At 49.0% G+C, this 22617-nt stretch overlaps 6 protein-coding genes across 6 annotated transcripts; 4 read left to right on the top strand and 2 right to left on the bottom strand.

Annotated features, from left to right (window-relative positions):
- Nucleotides 1-4776: 4776 nt before the first annotated feature.
- H6S33_005080 (uncharacterized protein) lies at nt 4777-4929 on the top strand (the record flags this gene model as incomplete). Its single annotated transcript, XM_044836427.1, has 1 exon — nt 4777-4929. One exon carries the CDS (start codon nt 4777-4779, stop codon nt 4927-4929), a length of 153 nt encoding a protein of 50 aa, XP_044690293.1.
- A 77-nt stretch (nt 4930-5006) lies between these two features.
- Nucleotides 5007-6011, top strand: H6S33_005079 (uncharacterized protein; the record flags this gene model as incomplete). The annotated part of the gene is made up of 1 exon (XM_044836426.1): nt 5007-6011. One exon carries the CDS (start codon nt 5007-5009, stop codon nt 6009-6011), a length of 1005 nt encoding a protein of 334 aa, XP_044690292.1.
- A 44-nt stretch (nt 6012-6055) lies between these two features.
- Nucleotides 6056-7687, top strand: H6S33_005078 (uncharacterized protein; the record flags this gene model as incomplete). The annotated part of the gene is made up of 1 exon (XM_044836425.1): nt 6056-7687. One exon carries the CDS (start codon nt 6056-6058, stop codon nt 7685-7687), a length of 1632 nt encoding a protein of 543 aa, XP_044690291.1.
- A 4771-nt stretch (nt 7688-12458) lies between these two features.
- H6S33_005077 (uncharacterized protein) lies at nt 12459-14510 on the bottom strand (the record flags this gene model as incomplete). The annotated part of the gene is made up of 1 exon (XM_044836424.1): nt 12459-14510. The coding sequence occupies one exon, from the start codon at nt 14508-14510 to the stop codon at nt 12459-12461; it is 2052 nt and encodes a 683-aa protein (XP_044690290.1).
- A 1044-nt stretch (nt 14511-15554) lies between these two features.
- Nucleotides 15555-16356, top strand: H6S33_005076 (uncharacterized protein; the record flags this gene model as incomplete). The annotated part of the gene is made up of 3 exons (XM_044836423.1): nt 15555-15845; nt 15993-16247; nt 16306-16356. The coding sequence occupies 3 exons, from the start codon at nt 15555-15557 to the stop codon at nt 16354-16356; spliced, it is 597 nt and encodes a 198-aa protein (XP_044690289.1).
- A 2642-nt stretch (nt 16357-18998) lies between these two features.
- Nucleotides 18999-22556, bottom strand: H6S33_005075 (uncharacterized protein; the record flags this gene model as incomplete). The annotated part of the gene is made up of 1 exon (XM_044836422.1): nt 18999-22556. The coding sequence occupies one exon, from the start codon at nt 22554-22556 to the stop codon at nt 18999-19001; it is 3558 nt and encodes a 1185-aa protein (XP_044690288.1).
- Between the last annotated feature and the right edge of the window lie 61 nt (nt 22557-22617).

Genomic DNA, 22617 nt, shown 5'->3' with positions numbered 1-22617 from the left:
TTGCTATGTTATCACTGACGGAAAACAACAAAAAAAATATGAAAAGAAAAAGGCAGGAAGGGAGAGCGTCCCAACCGGAGAAAAAACAGAAAATTTTGGAGGAACCCATTCACGGTCCTCGACCTATCGTTAATCAGTTCATTTGTTTTGCGGAAAAATGTTTATCTTGTAAGGTGTTATTGGATACTGGAGCGACTGGTCCTGTTTTGTCTGCTGTTTTTGTTGATAGTTTTGAGGTCCCGAAGGTGAAACGAGACGTCCCGGCCCGGGTATTTGGATTTACGGGAGAAGTTATGAAGGGCACGGGACACGCCTTTACACAACCATTAATTATAATGTCAAGGGGGCATCGAACGCAACTATCATTCGAGATCGCCCCTCTCCCGTCTGGCATCGATGCAATACTACCGAACTGGTGGTTGAAAAAACATAAGCCGGTTATAGGATCAAATGGGGAAGTTTCCTACGATGGCGAGAACTGCAAGAGTCGATGCTTCACTGACAAGGAACCTCAAATAGAAATGGACGAGGGTGTACTGGATGATCCGGAGGCCCAATTCATCGGTAGCATTTGTCTATTGGAAGATGAATCGGTTAACCTCCGCGAAACTTTTCCCTCTTGGCTCCACAGGTTTCTTAAAGTCTTCCTCCCCTCGGAAGCTGACAAAGTACCACCGCATCGATCTTACGACCATGCGATAGATCTCCACTCAGGGAAGCAGCCACCATGGGGACCCGTTTACTCCCTATCCGAGGTCGAACTGAAAGTGCTTCGGGAGTACCTGGACAAAATGTTGCGATTGGGAAAGATTAGGCTGAGCAAATCCCCGGCAGGAGCCCCAATCCTATTTGTGAAGAAGAAGGATGGTAGTCTACGACTCTGCGTTGACTACCGTGGACTTAACCGCGTGTCCATCAAGAACAGGTATCCGTTACCACTTATGGACGAGCTGCGAGATCGAGTGGCAGGCGCGGTTATCTTCTCGAAGATTGACCTGAAGGAAGGTTACAACCTCATCAGGATCAAAGACGGCGACGAGTGGAAGACAGCCTTCCGTACGCGGTATGGGCATTTTGAGTACCTCGTGATGCCTTTTGGGCTGGCAAATGCGCCGGCGACCTTCCAGAATATGATGAATGATACGCTGAGGGAATTCTTGGATCAGGGTGTAGTAGTATACCTTGATGATATCCTAATATATAGCAAGTCTCGAGACGAACACAGGGAGCTGGTCGGCAAAGTACTTAGCAGGCTACAAGAATACAACCTGGTCGCCAACCCGAAGAAATCATTCTTCGAGCTCACCGAAATCGAGTTCCTCGGATACATCCTTGCCCCAGCAGGCGTCACTATGGCATTGGATAAGGTTATGTCTGTTACGAATTGGCAAGCCCCGCGCAGCGTTAAGGAAGTACAAATCTTCATGGGCTTTGCCAACTTCTACAGAAGGTTTATCCACAATTTCTCCGGGGTCTGTAAACCTATTACCGATTTTCTCAGGGGTGATGCTAAGAACTTTGTCTGGTCTATGACGGCCCAAGCAGCCTTCGAAAAACTCAAAACCCTGTTTACGTCCGCGCCGATCTTGGTACACTTCTCTCCAGATCGCCAGACTATCGTGGAAATGGACGCAAGTGATTTTGCTATCGCCGCAATTCTATCCCAGGTTATTGACGGAAAGACTCACCCTGTTGCCTTTTATTCTCGAAAACTTAACCCAGCGGAACTCAATTACGACGTCTGGGATAAGGAGATGCTAGGAATTGTGTCAGCCTTCAAGCAATGGCGTCACTACCTCGAAGGACCTAGCCGAACGGTCCTCGTCTATATGGATCATAAGAACTTGGAATATTTCTCAACAACCAAAGTTCTTAACCGACGACAGGCAAGGTGGGCTGAGTCTTTGGCGGAATTTGACTTTAAGATTATTTACCGCCCGGGAACCAAGAATGGGAAGGCAGATGCACTATCGCGATGGCCGGAGTACCGTCCTGAAGGGGGAGGCACGCTTGGGAAACAGCCGATAGACAGGTACTTTAAGCCCGGACAGTTGGCGGAGGAAGAGTTTGTGGTATCAGCGGTGTCGCTTGCCTCCAAGGGGGTGATCGACTGGTCTAAGAACTTTTTGGATCATGTCAGGCAGGCGGCATCGGGAGATCCGACATGGATAGGATTGAAAGAGAGAGCCGAGCAGGGTGAGAAGCTGGGGGAAATGAAGGATATTGTGGAAAAAGACGGACTACTCTTCTATAAGAACCGACTCTATATTCCGGCAGACGACCGTATCAAGATCTGAATCGCACAGGCAGAACACGATTCGAAGGTGGCAGGACAATTTGGACAAGACAACACCTTGGAACTCATCACGCGCAACTTCTATTCGCCAAAAATGAACGAGTGGATTGATGATTACGTTCGGTCATGTGACGAGTGCCAGCGCAACAAACCCAGCCGCCATAAGAAATACGGTGCGCTTCTACCACTGTCCACACTACATTCTGTCTGGCAATCGATATCAATGGACTTTGTCGTGCAGTTACCGGAATCAAAGGGATACAACCAGATTTGGGTAGTAGTCGATAGGTTCTCAAAGATGTCGCATTTTATTCCCTTAGTAGCAGAAACGACCGCGCAGGATTTAGCGAAGATATTCCTCGGTCAAATCTGGCGACTCCATGGGCTGCCTCTTGATATAGTTTCCGACAGGGACGCCAAATTTACTTCAAGTTTTTGGGCATCCCTTATGGAATTATTGGACGTTAGGATAAGAATGAGTACGGCTTTCCACCCTCAGACCGATGGACAAACAGAGCGGGTGAACCAAACCCTCGAGCACTATCTACGAGCGTTCTGTAATTACGAGCAAGATGATTGGGCAGAGCTACTCCCGTTGGCCGAGTATGCTTACAACAACTCGGTTACCACCGCCACGGGTCAGTCTCCGTTCTATACCAATTACGGTTACAACCCAAAAACCAACTGGCCGACGGAAGCCGAAGTGGTCAACCCAACCAGTGACCTGTACGCTCACTTCATCCGAGGAGTTCACGACTCTGCTCTCGCTCGCTTAACAGATACCAGGGAGAAGATGGGGAGATACTATGATCGGAAAAGGGATGAATCGCCTAACTTCAAGGTGGGAGATATGGTTATGCTTAACGCGGCCAACATCAATACACGTCGCTCCACCAAGAAACTCGATCACAAGAAACTCGGCCCGTTCAAAATTATCCGACTGGCCGGGAAAAGAGCCTGCGAATTGGAACTGCCACCACAAGTCAAGATCCATAACGTGTTCCACATTGAACTCTTGGAACGTTATCGACAGAGCAGTATCCCAGGCCGTGAACAACGTCCCCCGACTCCCTAAGAGGTCGATAAGGAAGGAGAGGTTCTGTATGAAGTGGAATGTATTGTGGGAAGCCGGAAGAGCAGAAAAGGATTAGTGGAATACCTGGTGAAATGGCGGGGCTATTCGATGAGCGACTGTACTTACCAAGTCATGGATGTCATGAACGTAGATGTACTTGATCTAGTCCGTGACTTTCATCGAAGGAACCCCAAGGCCGTGAAGGACCAACGCCTGAGACTATAGAGGTACCCCACGGGGCTAAGTCCTTCCCCTCCACAGACACCACAGGTGATATGTGGAGCAGGTTTACTGGAACCATAGTCTGTCAGAAGATGTCCCGAGACGTGACACCCTGGAAGGGGGGTAAGCTGTTACGGGCATGCCAAGCTGTTACGGGCATGCCAAGCATTTACGGGAGTGAGAGAAAGGCTAGTAGATACACCAATACCCTTTGATAGTAATGGCAATACCACTATCAACTCCGGTTCGCACCTACGAGGGGTGGTGCGATCGATATGCGACCAAATACGGAGTTGCGGTTTTCCTAGTTAAAAAAAACACGTTTTCGACCCCAATAATAACCCCCGGAGCGTCAAACCGCCGGAGGGGAGTGTTTTGTTACTGGTGGATATATGAGGGACAGCTGGAATCAATCGGATCAAAGATCGGACCGCTCGGAGCGAATCGGCGCAAGCTGCCAGCTGACCGAGTACCTATTGGCGGTACCTGTGGGCATGAGAGGACTCTGATATGTGGGAAAGCGATGTGGGAAGAGGCCTGAGTAGGTAGCCTTGCCGTCCGAGACCTCCGAATAGCCGACGCTGACGATTATCCACCAGACGGCCGATGGAGAAGAAACATCGACAGGGAAACGTGCATTAGAATGGATAAATAGGTTAAGGGGTTTTTAGCGGGTTTAGGAGTTTGGGTTACGGACTTAGGAGTTAAATGTTCTTGGTTGTTTTTCAGGGTCTCGGGCATGCCCCGAGTGTATTCTGTATTATTAGTAGACTGGGTCCTCGAGACATAAGCGAGGGATATAAATACTGTGTCATTCACTGACTAGCCAAACCATCATCGGCGAAATCAGAGTCTTAACACTATAAATCGTTGATACGCGAGTTACAACTTTATTTGACTATACTTTCTGAATTACTTTACTCTATCGTGACTTCGAACTCTACCTGAACTATTACGTCGAAGACGGTCGAACGTCACACGCTAACTCTAGTGAATCTTTGTTGATAACGTAGCTCGCGGGGCCCGTATCGGATCAAGGAGAATCATACTCGACGTTGACTGAAGAGACCTTGGAGACTTCTACCTTTGTAGCTGTTAGCCGAACTCTGAGCTCTGCGTAGTGTACTCTTGCGGTCTGGTACGCATCCCTCACAGTACCCGCGATGACGATGGCGACCACGATATGGAACCACCGGAACCCCAACCTCAGAGAAAGCGAATGAGGCACCGTGCTAAGAAGCCGGCTGCGACGGCTGCTGCGGAGTACACCAGTGGGCAAGCGTTTGTGCGAGAACGCGGATCGGAATCTGAGATGGATTTCGACGAGGATTTTTAAAAGGGGACTCTGATGAGTCAGGTCAGGAGTATCCCCAGATTGCTATGTTATCACTGACGGAAAACAACAAAAAAAATATGAAAAGAAAAAGGCAGGAAGGGAGAGCGTCCCAACCGGAGAAAAAACAGAAGATTTTGGAGGAACCTATTCATGGTCCTCGACCTATCGTTAATCAGTTCCTTTGTTTTGTGGAAAAATGTTTACCTTGTAAGGTGTTGTTGGATACTGGTGCAACTGGTCCTGTTTTGTCTGCTGTTTTTGTTGATAGTTTTGAGGTCCCGAAGGTGAAACGAGACGTCCCGGCCCAGGTATTTGGATTTACGGGAGAAGTTATGAAGGGCACGGGACACGCCTTTACACAACCATTAATTATAATGTCAAAGGGGCATCAAACACAGTTGTCATTCGAGATCGCCCCTCTCCCACTTGGCATCGATGCAATACTACCGAACTGGTGGTTGAAAGAACATAAGCCGGTTATAGGGTTAAATGGGGAAGTTTCCTACGATGGCGAGAACTGCAAGAGTCGATGCTTCACTGACAAGGAACCTCAAATAGAGATGGACGAGGGTGTACTGGACGATCCGGAGGCCCAATGCATCGGTAGCATCTGTCTATTGGAAGATGAATCGACCAACCTCCGCGAAACTCTTCCCTCTTGGCTCCATGGGTTCCTTAAAGTCTCCCTGCCATCAGAAGCAGACAAATTACCACCGCATCGATCTTACGACCATGCGATAGATATCGAACCAGAGAAGCAGCCACCATGGGGACCCGTTTACTCCCTATCTGAAGTTGAACTGAAGGTGCTTCGGGAGTACCTGGATAAAATGTTGCGATTGGGAAAGATTAGGCCTAGCAAATCCCCGGCAGGAGCCCCAATCCTATTTGTGAAGAAGAAGGACGGTAGTCTGCGACTTTGCGTTGACTACCGTGGACTTAACCGCGTGTCCATCAAGAACAGGTATCCGTTACCGCTTATGGACGAGCTGCGAGATCGAGTGGCAGGCGCGGTTATCTTCTCGAAGATTGACCTGAAGGAAGGTTACAACCTCATCAGGATCAAAAACGGCGACGAGTGAAGACAGCATTCCGTACGCGGTACGGGCATTTTGAGTACCTCATCATGCCCTTTGGGCTGGCAAATGCGCCGGCGACCTTCCAGAATATGATGAATGATACGCTGAGGGAATTCTTGGATCAGGGTGTAGTAGTATACCTTGATGATATCCTAATATATAGCAAGTCTCGAGAAGAACACAGGGAGCTGGTTGGCAAAGTACTTAGCAGGCTACAAGAATTCAACCTGGTCGCCAACCCGGAGAAATCATTCTTCGAGCTCACCGAAATCGAGTTCCTCGGATACATCCTTGCCCCAGCAGGCGTCACTATGGCATTGGATAAGGTTATGTCTGTTACGAATTGGCAAGCCCCGCGCAGCGTTAAGGAAGTACAAATCTTCATGGGCTTTGCCAACTTCTACAGAAGGTTTATCCACAATTTCTCCGGGGTCTGTAAACCTATTACCGATTGTCTCAGGGGTGATGCTAAGAACTTTGTCTGGTCTATGACGGCCCAAGCAGCCTTCGAAAAACTCAAAACCCTGTTTACGTCTGCGCCGATCTTGGTACACTTCTCTCCAGATCGCCAGACTATCGTGGAAACGGACGCAAGTGATTTTGCTATCGCCGCAATTCTATCCCAGGTTATTGACGGAAAGACTCACCCTGTTGCCTTTTATTCTCGAACACTTAACCCAGCGGAACTCAATTACGACGTCTGGGATAAGGAGATGCTAGGAATTGTGTCAGCCTTCAAGCAATGGCGTCACTACCTCGAAGGACCTAGCCGAACGGTCCTCGTCTATATGGATCATAAGAACTTGGAATATTTCTCAACAACCAAAGTTCTTAACCGACGACAGGCAAGGTGGGCTGAGTCTTTGGCGGAATTTGACTTTAAGATTATTTACCGCCCGGGAACCAAGAATGGGAAGGCAGATGCACTATCGCGACGGCCGGAGTACCGTCCTGAAGGGGGAGGCACGCTTGGGAAACAGCCGATAGACAGGTTCTTTAAGCCCGGGCAGTTGGCGGAGGAACAGTTTGTGGTATCAGCGGTGTCGCTTGCCTCCAAGGGGGTGATTGACTGGTCTAAGAACTTTTTGGATCATGTCAGGCAGGCGGCATCGGGAGACCCGACATGGGTAGGAATGAAAGAAAGAGTTGAGCAAGGGGAGAAGCTAGGGGAACTGAAGGATATTGCTGAGAAAGACGGGCTACTCTTCCATAAGAACCGACTCTACATTCCGGCAGACGACCGTATCAAGATCCGAATCGCACAAGCAGAACACAACTCGAAGGTCGCAGGACACTTCGGACAGGACAAAACCTTGGAACTCATCACACGCAACTTCTATTGGCCAAAAATGAACGCGTGGATTGATGATTACGTTCGGTCATGTGATGAGTGCCAGCACAATAAACCCAGCCGCCACAAGAAATACGGTGCGCTTCTACCATTGTCCACGCCACATTCTGTCTGGCAATCGATATCAATGGACTTTGTCGTGCAGTTACCGGAATCAAAGGGATATAACCAAATATGGGTAGTAGTTGATAGGTTTTCGAAGATGTCTGTGAGGGATGCGTACCAGACCACAAGAGTACACTACGCAGAGCTCAGAGTTCGGCTAACAGCTACAAAGGTAGAAGTCTCCAAGGTCTCTTCAGTCAACGTCGAATATGAATCCCCTTGATCCGATACTGTGAGGGATGCGTACCAGACCACAAGAGTACACTACGCAGAGCTCAGAGTTCGGCTAACAGCTACAAAGGTAGAAGTCTCCAAGGTCTCTTCAGTCAACGTCGAGTATGATTCTCCTTGATCCGATACGGGCCCCGCGAGCTCCGTTATCAAAAAAGATTCACTAGAGTTAGCGTTTGATGTTCGACCGTCTTCGACGTAATAGTTCAGGTAGAGTTCGAAGTCACGATAGAGTAAAGTAATTCCAAAAGTATAGTCAAATAAAGTTGTAACTCGCGTATCAACGATTTATATTGTTAAGACTCTGATTTCGCCGATGATGGTTTGGCTAGTCAGTGAATGACACAGTATTTATATCCCTCGCTTATGTCTCGAGGACCCAGTCTTCTAATTATACAGCATACACTCGGGGCCTGCCCGAGACCCTGAAAAACAACCAAGAACATTTAACTCCTAAGTCCGTAACCCAAACTCCTAAACCCGCTAAAACCCCTCAACCTATTTATCCACTCTAATGCACGTTTCCCTGTCGATATTTCTTCCCCATCGGCCGTCTGGTGGATAATCGTCAGCGTCGGCTATTCGGAGGTCTCGGACGGCAGGGCTACCTACTCAGGCCTCTTCCCACATCGCTTTCCCACATAGCAGAGTCCTCTCATGCCCACAGGTACCGCCGATAGGTACTCGGTCGGCTGGCAGCTTGCGCCGATTCGCTCCGAGCGGTCCGATCTTCGATCCGATTGATTCCAGCTGTCCCTCATATATCCACCGGTACCAAAACACTCCCCTCCGGCGGTTTGACGCTCCGGGGGTTATTATTGGGGTCGAAAACGTGTTTTTTAACTAGGAAAACCGCAACTCCGCATTTGATCGCATATTGATCGCACCGTACCTCGTAGGTGCGAACCGGAGTTGATAGTGGTGTTGCCATTAGTATTAAAGGGTATAGGGGTATCTACTAGCCTTTCTCTCACTCCACAAATGCTTAGCATGCCCGTAACAGCTTACCCCCCTTCCAGGGAGTCACGTCTCGGGACATCTTCTGACAGACTATGGTTCCAGTAAACCTGCTCCACATATCACCCGTGGTGTCTGTGGAGGGGAAGGACTTAGCCCCGTGGGGTACCTCTATAGTCTCAGGCGTTGGTCCTTCACAGCCTTGGGGTTCCTTCGATGAAAGTCGCGGACTAGATCAAGTACGTCTTCATTCATAACGTCCATGACTTGGTAAGTGCAGTCGCTCATCGAATAGCCCCGCCATCTCACCAGGTATTCCACTAATCCTCTCCTGCTTTTCCGACTTCCCACAACACTTTCCACTTCGTACAGAACCTCTCCGTCTTTATCGACAACTTCGGGAGTTGGGGGACATTGTTCACGACCTGGGATACCGCTCTGTCGGTAACGTTCCAAGATTTCAATATGGAACACGTTATGGATTTTGACTTGCGGTGGCAGTTCCAATTCGCAGGCTCGTTTACCGGCTAGTCGGACAATTTTGAACGGGCCGAGTTTCTTATGATCGAGTTTCTTGGTAGAGCGACGAGTCTTGATGTTGGTCGCATTGAGCATAACCATATCTCCTACCTTGAAGGTAGGCGGTTCGTCCCTTTTCCGATCGTAGTATTTCCCCATCTTCTCCCTGGTATCTGTTAAGCGAGCCAGAGCGGAATCATGAACTCCTCGGATAAAGTGAGCATACAGGTCACTGGTTGGGTTGACCACTTCAGCTTCCGTCGGCCAGTTGGTTCTTGGGTTGTAACTGTAATTGGTATAGAACGGAGATTGGCCCGTGGCGGTGGTAACCGAGTTGTTGTAAGCATACTCCGCCAACGGGAGTAGCTCTGCCCAATCATCTTGCTCGTAGTTACAAAACGCTCGTAAGTAGTGCTCGAGGGTTTGGTTGACTCGCTCTGTTTGCCCATCGGTCTGAGGGTGGAAAGCCGTACTCATTCTTATCCTCACATCCAACAATTCCATAAGGGATGCCCAAAAACTTGAAGTAAACTTGGCGTCCCTGTCGGAAACTATGTCGAGAGGCAGCCCATGGAGTCGCCAGATTTGACCGAGGAATATCTTTGCTAAATCCTGCGCGGTCGTTTCTGCTACTAAGGGAATGAAGTGCGACATCTTCGAGAACCTATCGACTACTACCCAGATTTGATTGTATCCCTTTGATTCCGGTAACTGCACGACGAAGTCCATTGATATCGATTGCCAGTCAGAATGTGGCGTGGACAGTGGTAGAAGCGCACAGTATTTTTTATGGCGGCTGGGTTTGTTGCGCTGGCACTCGTCACATGACCGAACGTAGTCATCAATCCACTCGTTCATTTTTGGCCAATAGAAGTTACGCGTGATGAGTTCCAGTGTCTTGTCTTGTCCAAAGTGTCCTGCCACTTTCGAGTCGTGTTCTGCCTGTGCGATTCGGATCTTGATACGGTCGTCTGCCGGGATGTAGAGTCGGTTCTTATAGAAGAGTAGCCCGTCTTTCTCGGCAATATCCTTCAATTCCCCCAGCTTCTCCCCTTGCTCAACTCTCTCTCTCATTCCTACCCATATCGGGTCTCCCGATGCCGCCTGCCTGACATGATCCAGAAAATTCTTAGACCAGTCGATCACTCCCTTAGAGGCAAGCGACACCGCTGATACCACAAACTCTTCCTTCGCCAACTGCCCGGGCTTAAAGAACCTGTCTATCGGCTGTTTCCCAAGCATGCCTCCCCCTTCAGGACGGTACTCCGGCCGTCGCGATAGTGCATCTGCCTTCCCATTTTTGGTTCCCGGGCGGTAAATAATCTTGAAGTCAAATTCCGCCAAAGATTCAGCCCACCTTGCCTGTCGTCGGTTAAGAACCTTGGTTGTTGAAAAATATTCCAAGTTCTTGTGATCCGTATATACGAGAACCGTTCGGCTAGGTCCTTCGAGGTAGTGACGCCATTGCTTAAAGGCTGATACAATTCCCAACATCTCCTTATCCCAGACGTCGTAGTTGAGTTCCGCTGGGTTAAGTTTTCGAGAATAGAAGGCAACAGGGTGAGTCTTTCCGTCAATAACCTGGGATGGAATTGCAGCGATACCAAAATCACTTGCATCCGTTTCCACGATAGTCTGGCGATCTGGAGAGAAGTGTACCAAGATCGGCGCAGACATAAACAGGGTTTTGAGTTTTTCGAAGGCTGCTTGGGCCGTCATAGACCAGACAAAGTTCTTAGCATCACCCCTGAGACAATCGGTAATGGGTTTACAGACCCCGGAGAAATTGTGGATAAACCTTCTGTAGAAGTTGGCAAAGCCCATGAAGATCTGTACTTCCTTAACGCTACGCGGGGCTTGCCAATTCGTAACAGACATAACCTTATCCAGTGCCATAGTGACGCCTGCTGGGGCAAGGATGTATCCGAGGAACTCGATTTCGGTGAGCTCGAAGAACGATTTCTTCGGGTTGGCGACCAGGTTGTATTCTTGTAGCCTGCTAAGTACTTTGCCAACCAGCTCCCTGTGTTCTTTTCGAGACTTGCTATATATTAGGATATCATCAAGGTATACTACTACCCCTTGATCCAGGAATTCCCTCAGCGCATCATTCATCATGTTCTGGAAGGTCGCCGGCGCATTTGCCAGCCCAAAAGGCATGACGAGGTACTCAAAATGCCCGTACCGCGTACGAAAGGCTGTCTTCCACTCGTCGCCGTCTTTGATCCTGATGAGGTTATAACCTTCCTTCAGGTCAATCTTCGAGAAGGTAACCGCGCCTGCCACTCGATCTCGCAGCTCGTCCATAAGCGGTAACGGATACCTGTTCTTGATGGACACACGGTTAAGTCCACGGTAGTCAACGCAAAGTCGCAGACTACCGTCCTTCTTCTTCACAAATAGGATTGGGGCTCCTGCTGGGGATTTGCTCGGCCTAATCTTTCACAATCGCAACATTTTATCTAGGTACTCCCGAAGCACCTTCAGCTCGACTTCGGATAGGGAGTAAACGGGTCCCCATGGTGGCTGTTTCCCTGGTTCAAGATCTATCGCATGGTCGTAAGATCGATGTGGTGGTAATTTATCTGCTTCCGATGGTAGGAAGACTTTAAGGAACCCATGGAGCCAAGAGGGAAGAGTTTCGCGGAGGTTGACCGATTCATCTTCCAAAAGACAAATGCTACCAATGAATTGGGCCTCCGGATCGTCCAGTACACCCTCGTCCATCTCTATTTGAGGTTCCTTGTCAGTGAAGCATCGACTCTTGCAGTTCTCGCCCTCGTAGGAAACTTCCCCATTTGCCCCTATAATCGGCTTATGTTCTTCCAACCACCAGTTCGGTAATATTGCATCGATGCCAAGTGGGAGAGGGGCAATCTCGAATGACAACTGTGTTTGATGCCCCCTTGACATTATAATTAATGGTTGTGTAAATGCGTGTCCCGTGCCCTTCATAACTTCTCCCTTAAATCCAAATACCCGGGCCGGGACGTCTCGTTTCACCTTCGGGACCTCAAAACTATCAACAAAAACAGCAGACAAAACAGGACCAGTTGCACCAGTATCCAACAACACCTTACAAGGTAAACATTTTTTTACAAAACAAAGGAACTGATTAACGATAGGCCGAGGACCATGAATAGGTTCCTCCAAAATTCTCTGTTTTTTCTCCGGTTGGGACGCTCTCCCTTCCTGCCTTTTTCTTTTCATATTTTTTTTGTTGTTTTCCGTCAGTGATAACATAGCAATCTGGGGATACTCCTGACCTGACTCATCAGAGTCCCCTTTCAAAAATCCTCGTCGGAATCCATCTCAGATTCCGATCCGCATTCTCGCACAAACGCTTGCCCACTGGTGTACTCCGCAGCAGCCGTCGCAGCCGGCTTCTTAGCACGGTGCCTCATTCGCTTTCTCTGAGGTTGGGGTTCCGGTGGTTCCATATCGTGGTCGCCATCGTCATCGCGGATACGCTTTCGGGAGAAAGAGGAGATAGATGCACTGCTGTTAGCATCTGAACGACACCACTTCCAAAGATGACCCTTTCGGCCACATCGCACACAGGCTCCATCGGTCTTTCGCTGTTCTCGGACCGGCTGTGGAACTCCTTTGGTGGCTTCGTCGTAGTCGTGGTATATTGGCTTATTCCCCGACTTGTTCTTGCTAGTGCTCTTCTTATCTTGCCCTTTTTCTTTCTCCTCAGTCTGAGCCCTCCCCTTGATCTTAAACCCCTTCTCCTTTTGCCGCGAGTTTCCACCATTATTCGTCTCCCTTCCTCTCGACTCCGCTTTCCCCAACATCTTCATCTGCTCTTGATAAGCCTCATGAGCCTTGCCGGCTCGTTCCAGCTGTTGGATGTACTCGGAGTCGTCATCGGTTGGATCGAAGCGTGAGTGGCGCTCCCGGATTTCATTTGGTAGCCCTTGGAGCAGGGCGGCGCGATAGGATGCTCCTTTCATCTGAGCGTGCTGGTTCATGATCTTCATTCTCGTCAGGTAGTCTCCGATGTTAGCAGAGTACTTAAACTGCTGCATCTTCATCGCGTTCTCCATAGCCTCCTGAGTGCTTAAGAAACGTTTCCTAATCTCCTGACGGAACCGAGTCCAAGTAGCGTAGTCCGCGGCTGCCGGTCCTAGCATCTTGGTCTCGATGTATTCCATAAACCATTCCTTTGCCAACCCACACGTATATGTTCCAGCGAACAGTACCTTGTTCCTGTCCGTTCGGAACTTCTTGGGCTTCTGCTCGAAGTAGATCTCACACTCCATGAGCCAATGCCGAAGATTATGGTTCCGGGCGTTATCGAACTCGAAGGGTATTTTAGCAAGCGAATCTACCATATCCTCATCCTCAGGCGGCGCCGAATTCCGGTTCCCACCTCGGTTCCTTCTCCAATTCTTCCGACCGTGCGACCATTCGCTGTTATCGTCGTCATCGTCGTCGGAAGGTTCTGGGTCTCCCCCAAGGTTTCCTCTTGGTGGGGTTTGGGGAGGTTGATTTCCACCATTCCCTCCTACTGGAGCAGCTTCTACCGGTCGCCTGCTACTGTTTCCCTGCACTGGGCCGGCATCCTCCGGTTGCCTGCCTCCATTTCCTTCAACTGGACCGGCTCCTTCTGGTTGCTTGCCGTTCCCTGATGTTTGGGGGCCGTCATTTTGGGGGTTCTTGCCATCGCCAACAAGAACCGTTTGGGGTGCATTAGGATCTAAGGGAGCACTAGCCACGGAAGGTGCTACTGACAGGTGTTGTCGCAGTAGTTCCTCCATCTCGGCTATCCGTTGGTTTCTTACCTCATCGGACTGCTTGAATTGCGCAAACAGCTCCCGTTGTTCCCTTTTTTCCTGCTCCCGCTCTTCTCTTGCAACCCTCAGTTGTCGCTCCGCCTCCAATAGCTGGGTCTGGATAATTCGATGGTTACGATCCAGAACCTCGTGGTCGGCGGCTCGTGCGGCTTCTTGTACTTGTCGAACATTTTCGACGAGCTCAAAGAGCGATTCGAGATGTTGCTTCTGGGCAATGGCTTCTTGCTGTACTTTCTTATCCAGGATTTGCCCACTCCCTTGTACTTGCTCCTGTAGGTTTTGTAGCTGCTGCCAAACGGCCTGTCCAGCTGTACCAAGATACCTCATTTGTGCCTCATGGGTATCCAAAAACTCCTGCATGGACCTTGTAAACTGGGCTTGAGCAGAGCGTTTACTCGTTGACCTAGTTTGTGTAGATGGTCCTCCCTGGAGTAGGGGATCTGGGCTATCAGCCCTCGATATCACCATAGAATCTTCCCCTCCGGCCTCCTCAGTTGCGGCCGAGAGATCTATGAAATAATTATCCCTTACGGTAGTCATTGTAACAGGGGATAATAATGATAGTTCTTCTTTTTGAGGTGACTTCGTTACTCCAAGTGAACTTGTGAGTAACAATATACTGTGAGGGATGCGTACCAGACCACAAGAGTACACTACGCGGAGCTCAGAGTTCGGCTAAGAGCTACAAAGGTAGAAGTCTGCAAGGTCTCTTCAGTCAACGTCGAGTATGATTCTCCTTGATCCGATACGGGCCCCGCGAGCTACGTTATCAACAAAGATTCACTAGAGTTAGCGGATGGTATTCGACCGTCTTCGACGTAATAGTTCAGGTAGAGTGCGAAGTCATGATAGAGTAAAGTAATTCCAAAAGTATAGTTCAAATAAAGTTGTAACTCGCGTATCAACGATTTATATTGTTAAGACTCTGATTTCGCCGATAATGGTTTAGCTAGTCAGTGAATGACACAGTATTTATATCTCTCGCTTATGTCTCGAGGACCCTGTCTACTAATAATACAGAATACACTCGGGGCATGCCCAAGACCCCGAAAAACAACCAAGAACATTTTAACTCCTAAGTCCGTAACCCAAACTCCTAAACTCGCTAAAAACCCCTTAACCTATTTATCCAAGCTAATGCACGTTTCCCTGTCGATGTTTCTTCTCCATCGGGGGTCTGGTGTATAATCGTCAGCGTCGGCTATTCGGAGGTCTCGGACGGCAAGGCTACCTACTCAGGCCTCTTCCCACATCGCTTTCCCACATATCAGAGTCCTCTCATGCCCACAGGTACCGCCGATAGGTACTCGGTCGGCTGGTAGCTTGCGCCGATTCGCTCCGAGTGATCCGATCTTCGATCCGATTGCTTCCAGCAGTCCCTCATATATCCACCGGTACCAAATCACTCCCCTCCGGCGGTTTGACGCTCCGGGGGTTATTATTGGGGTCGAAAATGTGTTTTTTATGACTCCGTATTTTGGTCGTATATTGGTCGCACCACACCCCGCGGGTGCGGTCCAGAGTTGACGTTAGCATACGGAGGGTATTGGGGTATCTACTAGCCTTTTCCCGTAAATACTTGGCATGCCCGTAACAACCGCATTCCATCCCAAAACAGACGGACAAACGGAAAGAATCAATGCCGTGATGGAACAGTACCTCCGAAGCTATGTTTCCTACCAACAAGATGATTGGACTCGAATGTTACCAATGGCTGAATTTGTGACAAACAATCATGCCTCCGAAACAACAAAGGTCTCCCCGTTTTATTCCAATTCGGGAAGAAATCCAAGGATGGCTTTTGGCCCTTTTGAACATGGCCGAACGACGGTAGAGGATCAAGCGAACCATATTGCAAAAGAGATGAAGGATATAGTGGATTTGCTAAGAGAAGAGATGTTTCGGGCGCAAAGGATACAAGAATAATCAGCCAATAGGAATCGAACTCCAGCTCCTCGTTATCATTTAGGAGATAAGGTTTTCCTATCGACCCGTCATATTCTAACAAAGCGACCTTCCAAGAAATTCGACTGGAAACGTATTGGACCTTATAGCATCAAGCGAATTATCAATCCCTATGCTTATGAGTTGGAGCTTCCCCGGTCAATGAAAATTCATCCAGTATTTCATGTTTCGTTGTTGTCACCCAAAGCAAATGATCCTTTACCAGGACAACAACAATTGCTACCACCTCCGGTTGAAATCGAAGGGGAGGAAGAATGGGAAGTTGAAGATATTTTAGATTCGAGGAAACGAAGAGGAAGGTGTGAGGGATGCGTACCAGACCACAAGAGTACACTACGCAGAGCTCAGAGTTCGGCTAACAGCTACAAAGGTAGAAGTCTCCAAGGTCTCTTCAGTCAACGTCGAGTATGAATCTCCTTGATCCGATACGGGCCCCGCGAGCTATGTTATCAACAAAGATTCACTAGAGTTAGCGTATGATATTCGACCGTCTTCGAGGTAATAGTTCAGGTAGAGTTCGAAGTCACGATAGAATAAAGTATTTCCAAAAGTATAGTCAAATAAAGTTGTAACTCGCGTATCAACGATTTATATTGTTAAGACTCTGATTTCGCCGATGATGGTTTGGCTAGTCAGTGAATGACACAGTATTTATATCCCTCGCTTATGTCTCGAGGACCCAGTCTACTAATAATACAGAATACACTCGGGGCATGCCCGAGACCCTGAAAAACCACCAAGAACATTTAACTCCTAAGTCCGTAACCCAAACTCCTAAAACCGCTGAAACCCCTCAACCTATTTATCCACTCTAATGCACGTTTCCCTGTCGATGTTTCTTCTCCATCGGCCGTCTGGTGGATAATCGTCAGCGTCGGCTATTCGGAGGTCTCGGACGGCAAGGCTACCTACTCAGGCCTCTTCCCACATCGCTTTCCCACATAGCAGAGTCCTCTCATGCCCACAGGTACCGCCGATAGGTACTCGGTCGGCTGGCAGCTTGCACCGATTCGCTCCGAGCGGTCCGATCTTCGATCCGATTGATTCCAGCTGTCCCTCATATATCCACCGGTACCAAAACACTCCCCTCCGGCGGTTTGACGCTCCGGGGGTTATTATTGGGGTCGAAAACGTGTTTTTTAACTAGGAAAACCGCAACTCCGCATTTGGTCGCATATCGATCGCACCGCACCTCGTGGGTGCGAACCGGAGTTGACATTAGCGTACAGAGGGTATTGGGGTATCTACTGGCCTTTTCTCTTACTCCCGTAAATGCTTGGCATGCCCGTAACAGAAGGTTCGAGTATTTAGTACGATACGTAGGGTATGATGAAGCCTCCTGGCAACCACTATCTGACCTTGAGCATTCACCCGATATCGTCAAACGATTCTACGAGCGTTATCCAGGGAAGCCTAAGCCTACCAGGAGGTAGGCCTTAGAGGGGGGCGTGGTCTGTAACGTCAGCTATGTATTTCGATTAGGTGATAAACTGGAATGAGAAGTGGAGGTATTGTGCAGTGGAGTTAGGATTTATAATTGCGATTTCTGTTATGTTTTTTTAGTTTCTGTTACGTGAAGATATTAGTCATCATCGGACTATGGTTGGATATATTAGGAGGCGTTGTCTTGTGTTTTTACCTGTTTTCTTTCTTTCCTTCTTTTTTTACGCAACCTCTGTATTCTACCCGCTCGCCTCTAGCTCGCGGTAGGATTTCTTCCCCCCGAGATGGAGTTATACTGATTCTCGAATTGCTTCGGTCCCTGAACTTCCCTCGCTCGACCCCCCCATTCTTTGCTCGTTCGGTGCCCTCACGGGTCGCGTCCACCATTCACCCCTCGCCAAAATAACGGCTACTTTCGAAAGCCGTCTTCGCCCCTCCTTACTTTCACTCATCGCACGAGTGATCCCACACGTCGGGTACGCACACTGTCAGTAATCTCTAGTCAGCGAGAACCTACTTGTGAGGGATGCGTACCAGACCACAAGAGTACACTACGCAGAGCTCAGAGTTCGGCTAACAGCTACAAAGGTAGAAGTCTCCAAGGTCTCTTCAGTCAACGTCGAGTATGATTCTCCCTGATCCGATACGGGCCCCGCGAGCTACGTTATCAACAAAGATTCACTAGAGTTAGCGTATAGAATTCGACCGTCTTCGACGTAATAGTTCAGGTAGAGTTCGAAGTCACGATAGAGTAAAGTATTTTCAAAAGTATAGTCAAATAAAGTTGTAACTCGCGTATCAACGATTTATATTGTTAAGACTCTGATTTCGCCGATGATGGTTTGGCTAGTCAGTGAATGACACAGTATTTATATCCCTCGCTTATGTCTCGAGGACCCAGTCTACTAATAATACAGAATATACTCGGGGCCTGCCCGAGACCCTGAAAAACAACCAAGAACATTTTAACTCCTAAGTCCGTAACCCAAACTCCTAAATCCGCTAAAACCCCTCAACCTATTTATCCACCCTAATGCACGTTTCCCTGTCGATGTTTCTTCTCCATCGGCCGTCTGGTGGATAATCGTCAGCGTCGGCTATTCGGAGGTTTCGGACGGCAAGGCTACCTACTCAGGCCTCTTCCCACATCGCTTTCCCACATAGCAGAGTCCTCTCATGCCCACAGGTACCGCCGATAGGTACTCGGTCGGCTGGCAGCTTGCGCCGATTTACTCCGAGCGGTCCGATCTTCGATCCGATTGATTTCAGCTGTCCCTCATATATCCACCGGTACCAAAACACTCCCCTCCGGCGGTTTGACGCTCCGGGGGTTATTATTGGGGTCGAAAACGTGTTTTTTATGACTCTGGATTTTTTGGTCGTAATTTGGTCGCACCACACCCCGCGGGTGCGGTCCAGAGTTGACGTTAGGATACGGAGGGTATTGGGGTATCTACTAGCCTTTTCTCCTAAATGCTTGGCATGCCCGTAACACCTTACCCCCCTTCCAGGGTGTCACGTCTCGGGACATCTTCTGACAGACTATGGTTCCAGTAAACCTGCTCCACATATCACCCGCGGTGTCTGTGGAGGGGAAGGACTTAGCCCCTTAGGGTACCTCTATAGTCTCAGGCGTTGGTCCTTCATGGCCTTGGGGTTCCTTCGATGGAAGTCGCGGACAAGTTCAAGTACTTCCTCATCCATAGCGTCCATGACTTGATACGTACAGTCACTCATCGAATAGCCCCGCCATTTCACCAGGTATTCCACTAATCCTCTTCTGCTTTTCCGGCTCCCCACGATACTTTCCACTTCGTACAGCACCTCTCCTTCCTTATCGATCTCCTCGGGAGTCGGGGGACGTTGTTCGCGACCTGGGATACTGCTCTGTCGGTAACATTCCAAGAGTTCAATGTGGAACACGTTATGGATTTTGACTTGTGGTGGCAGTTCCAGTTCGCAGGCTCGTTTCCCGGCTAGTCGGATAATTTTAAACGGGCCGAGTTTCTTGTGATCGAGTTTCTTGGTGGAGCGACGTGTCTTAATATTGGTCGCATTGAGCATAACCATGTCTCCCACCTTGAAGTTAGGCGGTTCGTCCCTTTTTCGATCATAGTATTTCCTCATCTTCTCCCTGGTGTCTGTTAAGCGAGCGAGAGCAGAATCATGAACCCCTCGGATGAAGTGAGCGTACAGGTCACTAGTTGGGTTGACCACTTCGGCTTCTGTTGGCCAGTTGGTTCTTGGGTTATAACCGTAATTGGTATAAAACGGAGATTGACCCGTGGCGGTGGTAACCGAGTTGTTGTAAGCATACTCCGCCAACGGGAGTAGCTCTGCCCAATCATCTTGCTCGTAGTTGCAGAACGCTCGTAAGTAATGCTCGAGGGTTTGGTTGACTCGCTCCGTTTGCCCATCGGTTTGAGGGTGGAAAGCCGTACTCATTCTTATCCTCACGTCCAATAATTCCATAAGGGATGCCCAAAAGCTTGAAGTAAACTTGGCGTCCCTGTCGGAAACTATATCAAGAGGCAGCCCATGGAGTCGCCAGATTTGACCGAGGAATATCTTCGCTAAATCCTGCGCGGTCGTTTCTGCTACTAGGGGAATGAAGTGCGACATCTTCGAGAACCTATCGACTACCACCCAAATTTGATTGTATCCCTTCGATTCCGGTAACTGCACGACGAAGTCCATTGATATCGATTGCCAGACGGAATGTGGTGTGGACAGTGGTAGAAGCGCACCGTACTTCTTATGGCGGCTGGGTTTGTTGCGCTGGCACTCGTCACATGACCGAACGTAATCATCAATCCACTCGTTCATTTTTGGCCAGTAGAAGTTACGCGTGATGAGTTCCAGTGTCTTGTCTTGTCCAAAGTGTCCTGCCACTTTCGAATCGTGTTCTGCCTGTGCGATTCGGATCTTGATACGGTCGTCTGCCGGAATGTAGAGTCGGTTCTTATAGAAGAGTAGTCCGTCTTTCTCAGCGATATCCTTCAATTCCCCCAGCTTCTCCCCTTGCTCGACTCTCTCTTTCAATCCTACCCATGTCGGGTCTCCCGATGCCGCCTGCCTGACATGATCCAGAAAGTTCTTAGACCAGTCAATCACCCCCTTGGAGGCAAGCGACACCGCTGATACCACAAACTCTTCCTCCGCCAACTGTCCGGGCTTAAAGAACCTGTCTATCGGCTGTTTCCCAAGCGTGCCTCCCCCTTCAGGACGGTACTCCGGCCGTCGCGATAGTGCATCTGCCTTCCCATTTTTGGTTCCTGGGCGGTAAATAATCTTAAAGTCAAATTCCGCCAAAGATTCAGCCCACCTTGCCTGTCGTCGGTTAAGAACCTTGGTTGTTGAAAAATATTCCAAGTTCTTGTGATCCGTATATACGAGAACCGTTCGGCTAGGTCCTTCGAGGTAGTGACGCCATTGCTTGAAGGCTGACACAATTCCCAACATCTCCTTATCCCAGACGTCGTAGTTGCGTTCCGCTGGGTTAAGTTTTCGAGAATAGAAGGCAACAGGGTGAGTCTTTCCGTCAATAACCTGGGATAGAATTGCGGCGATAGCAAAATCACTTGCGTCCGTTTCCACGATAGTCTGGCGATCTGGAGAGAAGTGTACCAAGATCGGCGCAGACGTAAATAGGGTTTTGAGTTTTTCGAAGGCTGCTTGGGCCGTCATAGACCAGACAAAGTTCTTAGCATCACCCCTGAGACAATCGGTAATGGGTTTACAGACCCCGGAGAAATTGTGGATAAACCTTCTGTAGAAGTTGGCAAAGCCCATGAAGATCTGTACTTCCTTAACGCTGCGCGGGGCTTGCCAATTCGTAACAGACATGACCTTATCCAGTGCCATGGTGACGCCTGCTGGGGCAAGGATGTATCCGAGGAACTCGATTTCGGTGAGCTCGAAGAACGATTTCTTCGGGTTGGCGACCAGGTTGTATTCTTGTAGCCTGCTAAGTACTTTGCCGACCAGCTCCCTGTGTTCCTCTCGAGACTTGCTATATATTAGGATATCATCAAGGTATACTACTACACCTTGATCCAAAAATTCCCTCAGCGCATCATTCATCATGTTCTGGAAGGTCGCCGGCGCATTTGCCAGCCCAAAAGGCATGACGAGGTACTCAAAATGCCCGTACCGCGTACGAAAGGCTGTCTTCCACTCGTCGCCGTCTTTGATCCTGATGAGGTTGTAACCTTCCTTCAGGTCAATCTTCGAGAAGATAACCGCGCCTGCCACTCGATCTCGCAGCTCGTCCATAAGCGGTAACGGATACCTGTTCTTAATGGACACACGGTTAAGTCCACGGTAGTCAACGCAAAGTCGCAGACTACCGTCCTTCTTCTTCACAAATAGGATTGGGGCTCCTGCCGGGGATTTGCTTGGCCTAATCTTTCCCAATCGCAACATTTTATCTAGGTATTCCCGAAGCACCTTCAGTTCGACTTCGGATAGGGAGTAGACGGGTCCCCATGGTGGCTGCTTTTCTGGCTCGAGATCTATCGCGTGGTCGTAAGATCGATGCGGTGGTAATTTGTCTGCTTCCGATGGTAGGAAGACTTTAAGGAACCCATGGAGCCATGAGGGAAGAGTTTCGCGGAGGTTGACCGATTCATCTTCCAGAAGACAAATACTACCGATGAATTGGGCCTCCGGATCGTCTAATACTCCCTCGTCCATTTCTATTTGAGGTTCCTTGTCAGTGAAGCATCGACTCTTGCAGTTCTCACCATCGTAGGAAACTTCCCCATTTGCCCCTATAACCGGCTTGTGCTCTTTCAACCACCAGTTCGGTAATATTGCATCAATGCCAACCGGGAGAGGGGCGATCTCGAATGACAACTGTGTTTGATGCCCCCTTGACATTATAATTAATGGTTGTGTAAAGGCGTGTCCCGTGCCCTTCATAACTTCTCCCGTAAATCCAAATACCCGGGCCGGGACGTCTCGTTTCACCTTCGGGACCTCAAAACTATCAACAAAAACAGCAGACAAAACAGGACCAGTTGCACCAGTATCCAACAACACCTTACAAGGTAAACATTTTTCCGCAAAACAAAGGAACTGATTAACGATAGGTCGAGGACCATGAATAGGTTCCTCCAAAATTTTCTGTTTTTTCTCCGGTTGGGGCGCTCTCCCTTCCTGCCTTTTTCTTTTCATATTTTTTTTGTTGTTTTCCGTCAGTGATAACATAGCAATCTGGGGATACTCCTGACCTGAC

This window comes from Morchella sextelata (assembly GCF_020137385.1).
Source record: "Morchella sextelata strain SCLS chromosome Unknown scls_19, whole genome shotgun sequence".
NCBI lineage: Eukaryota > Fungi > Ascomycota > Pezizomycetes > Pezizales > Morchellaceae > Morchella > Morchella sextelata.
Note: the sequence above shows the minus strand (reverse complement) of the source record. Positions and strands in the feature narration are given on the sequence as shown.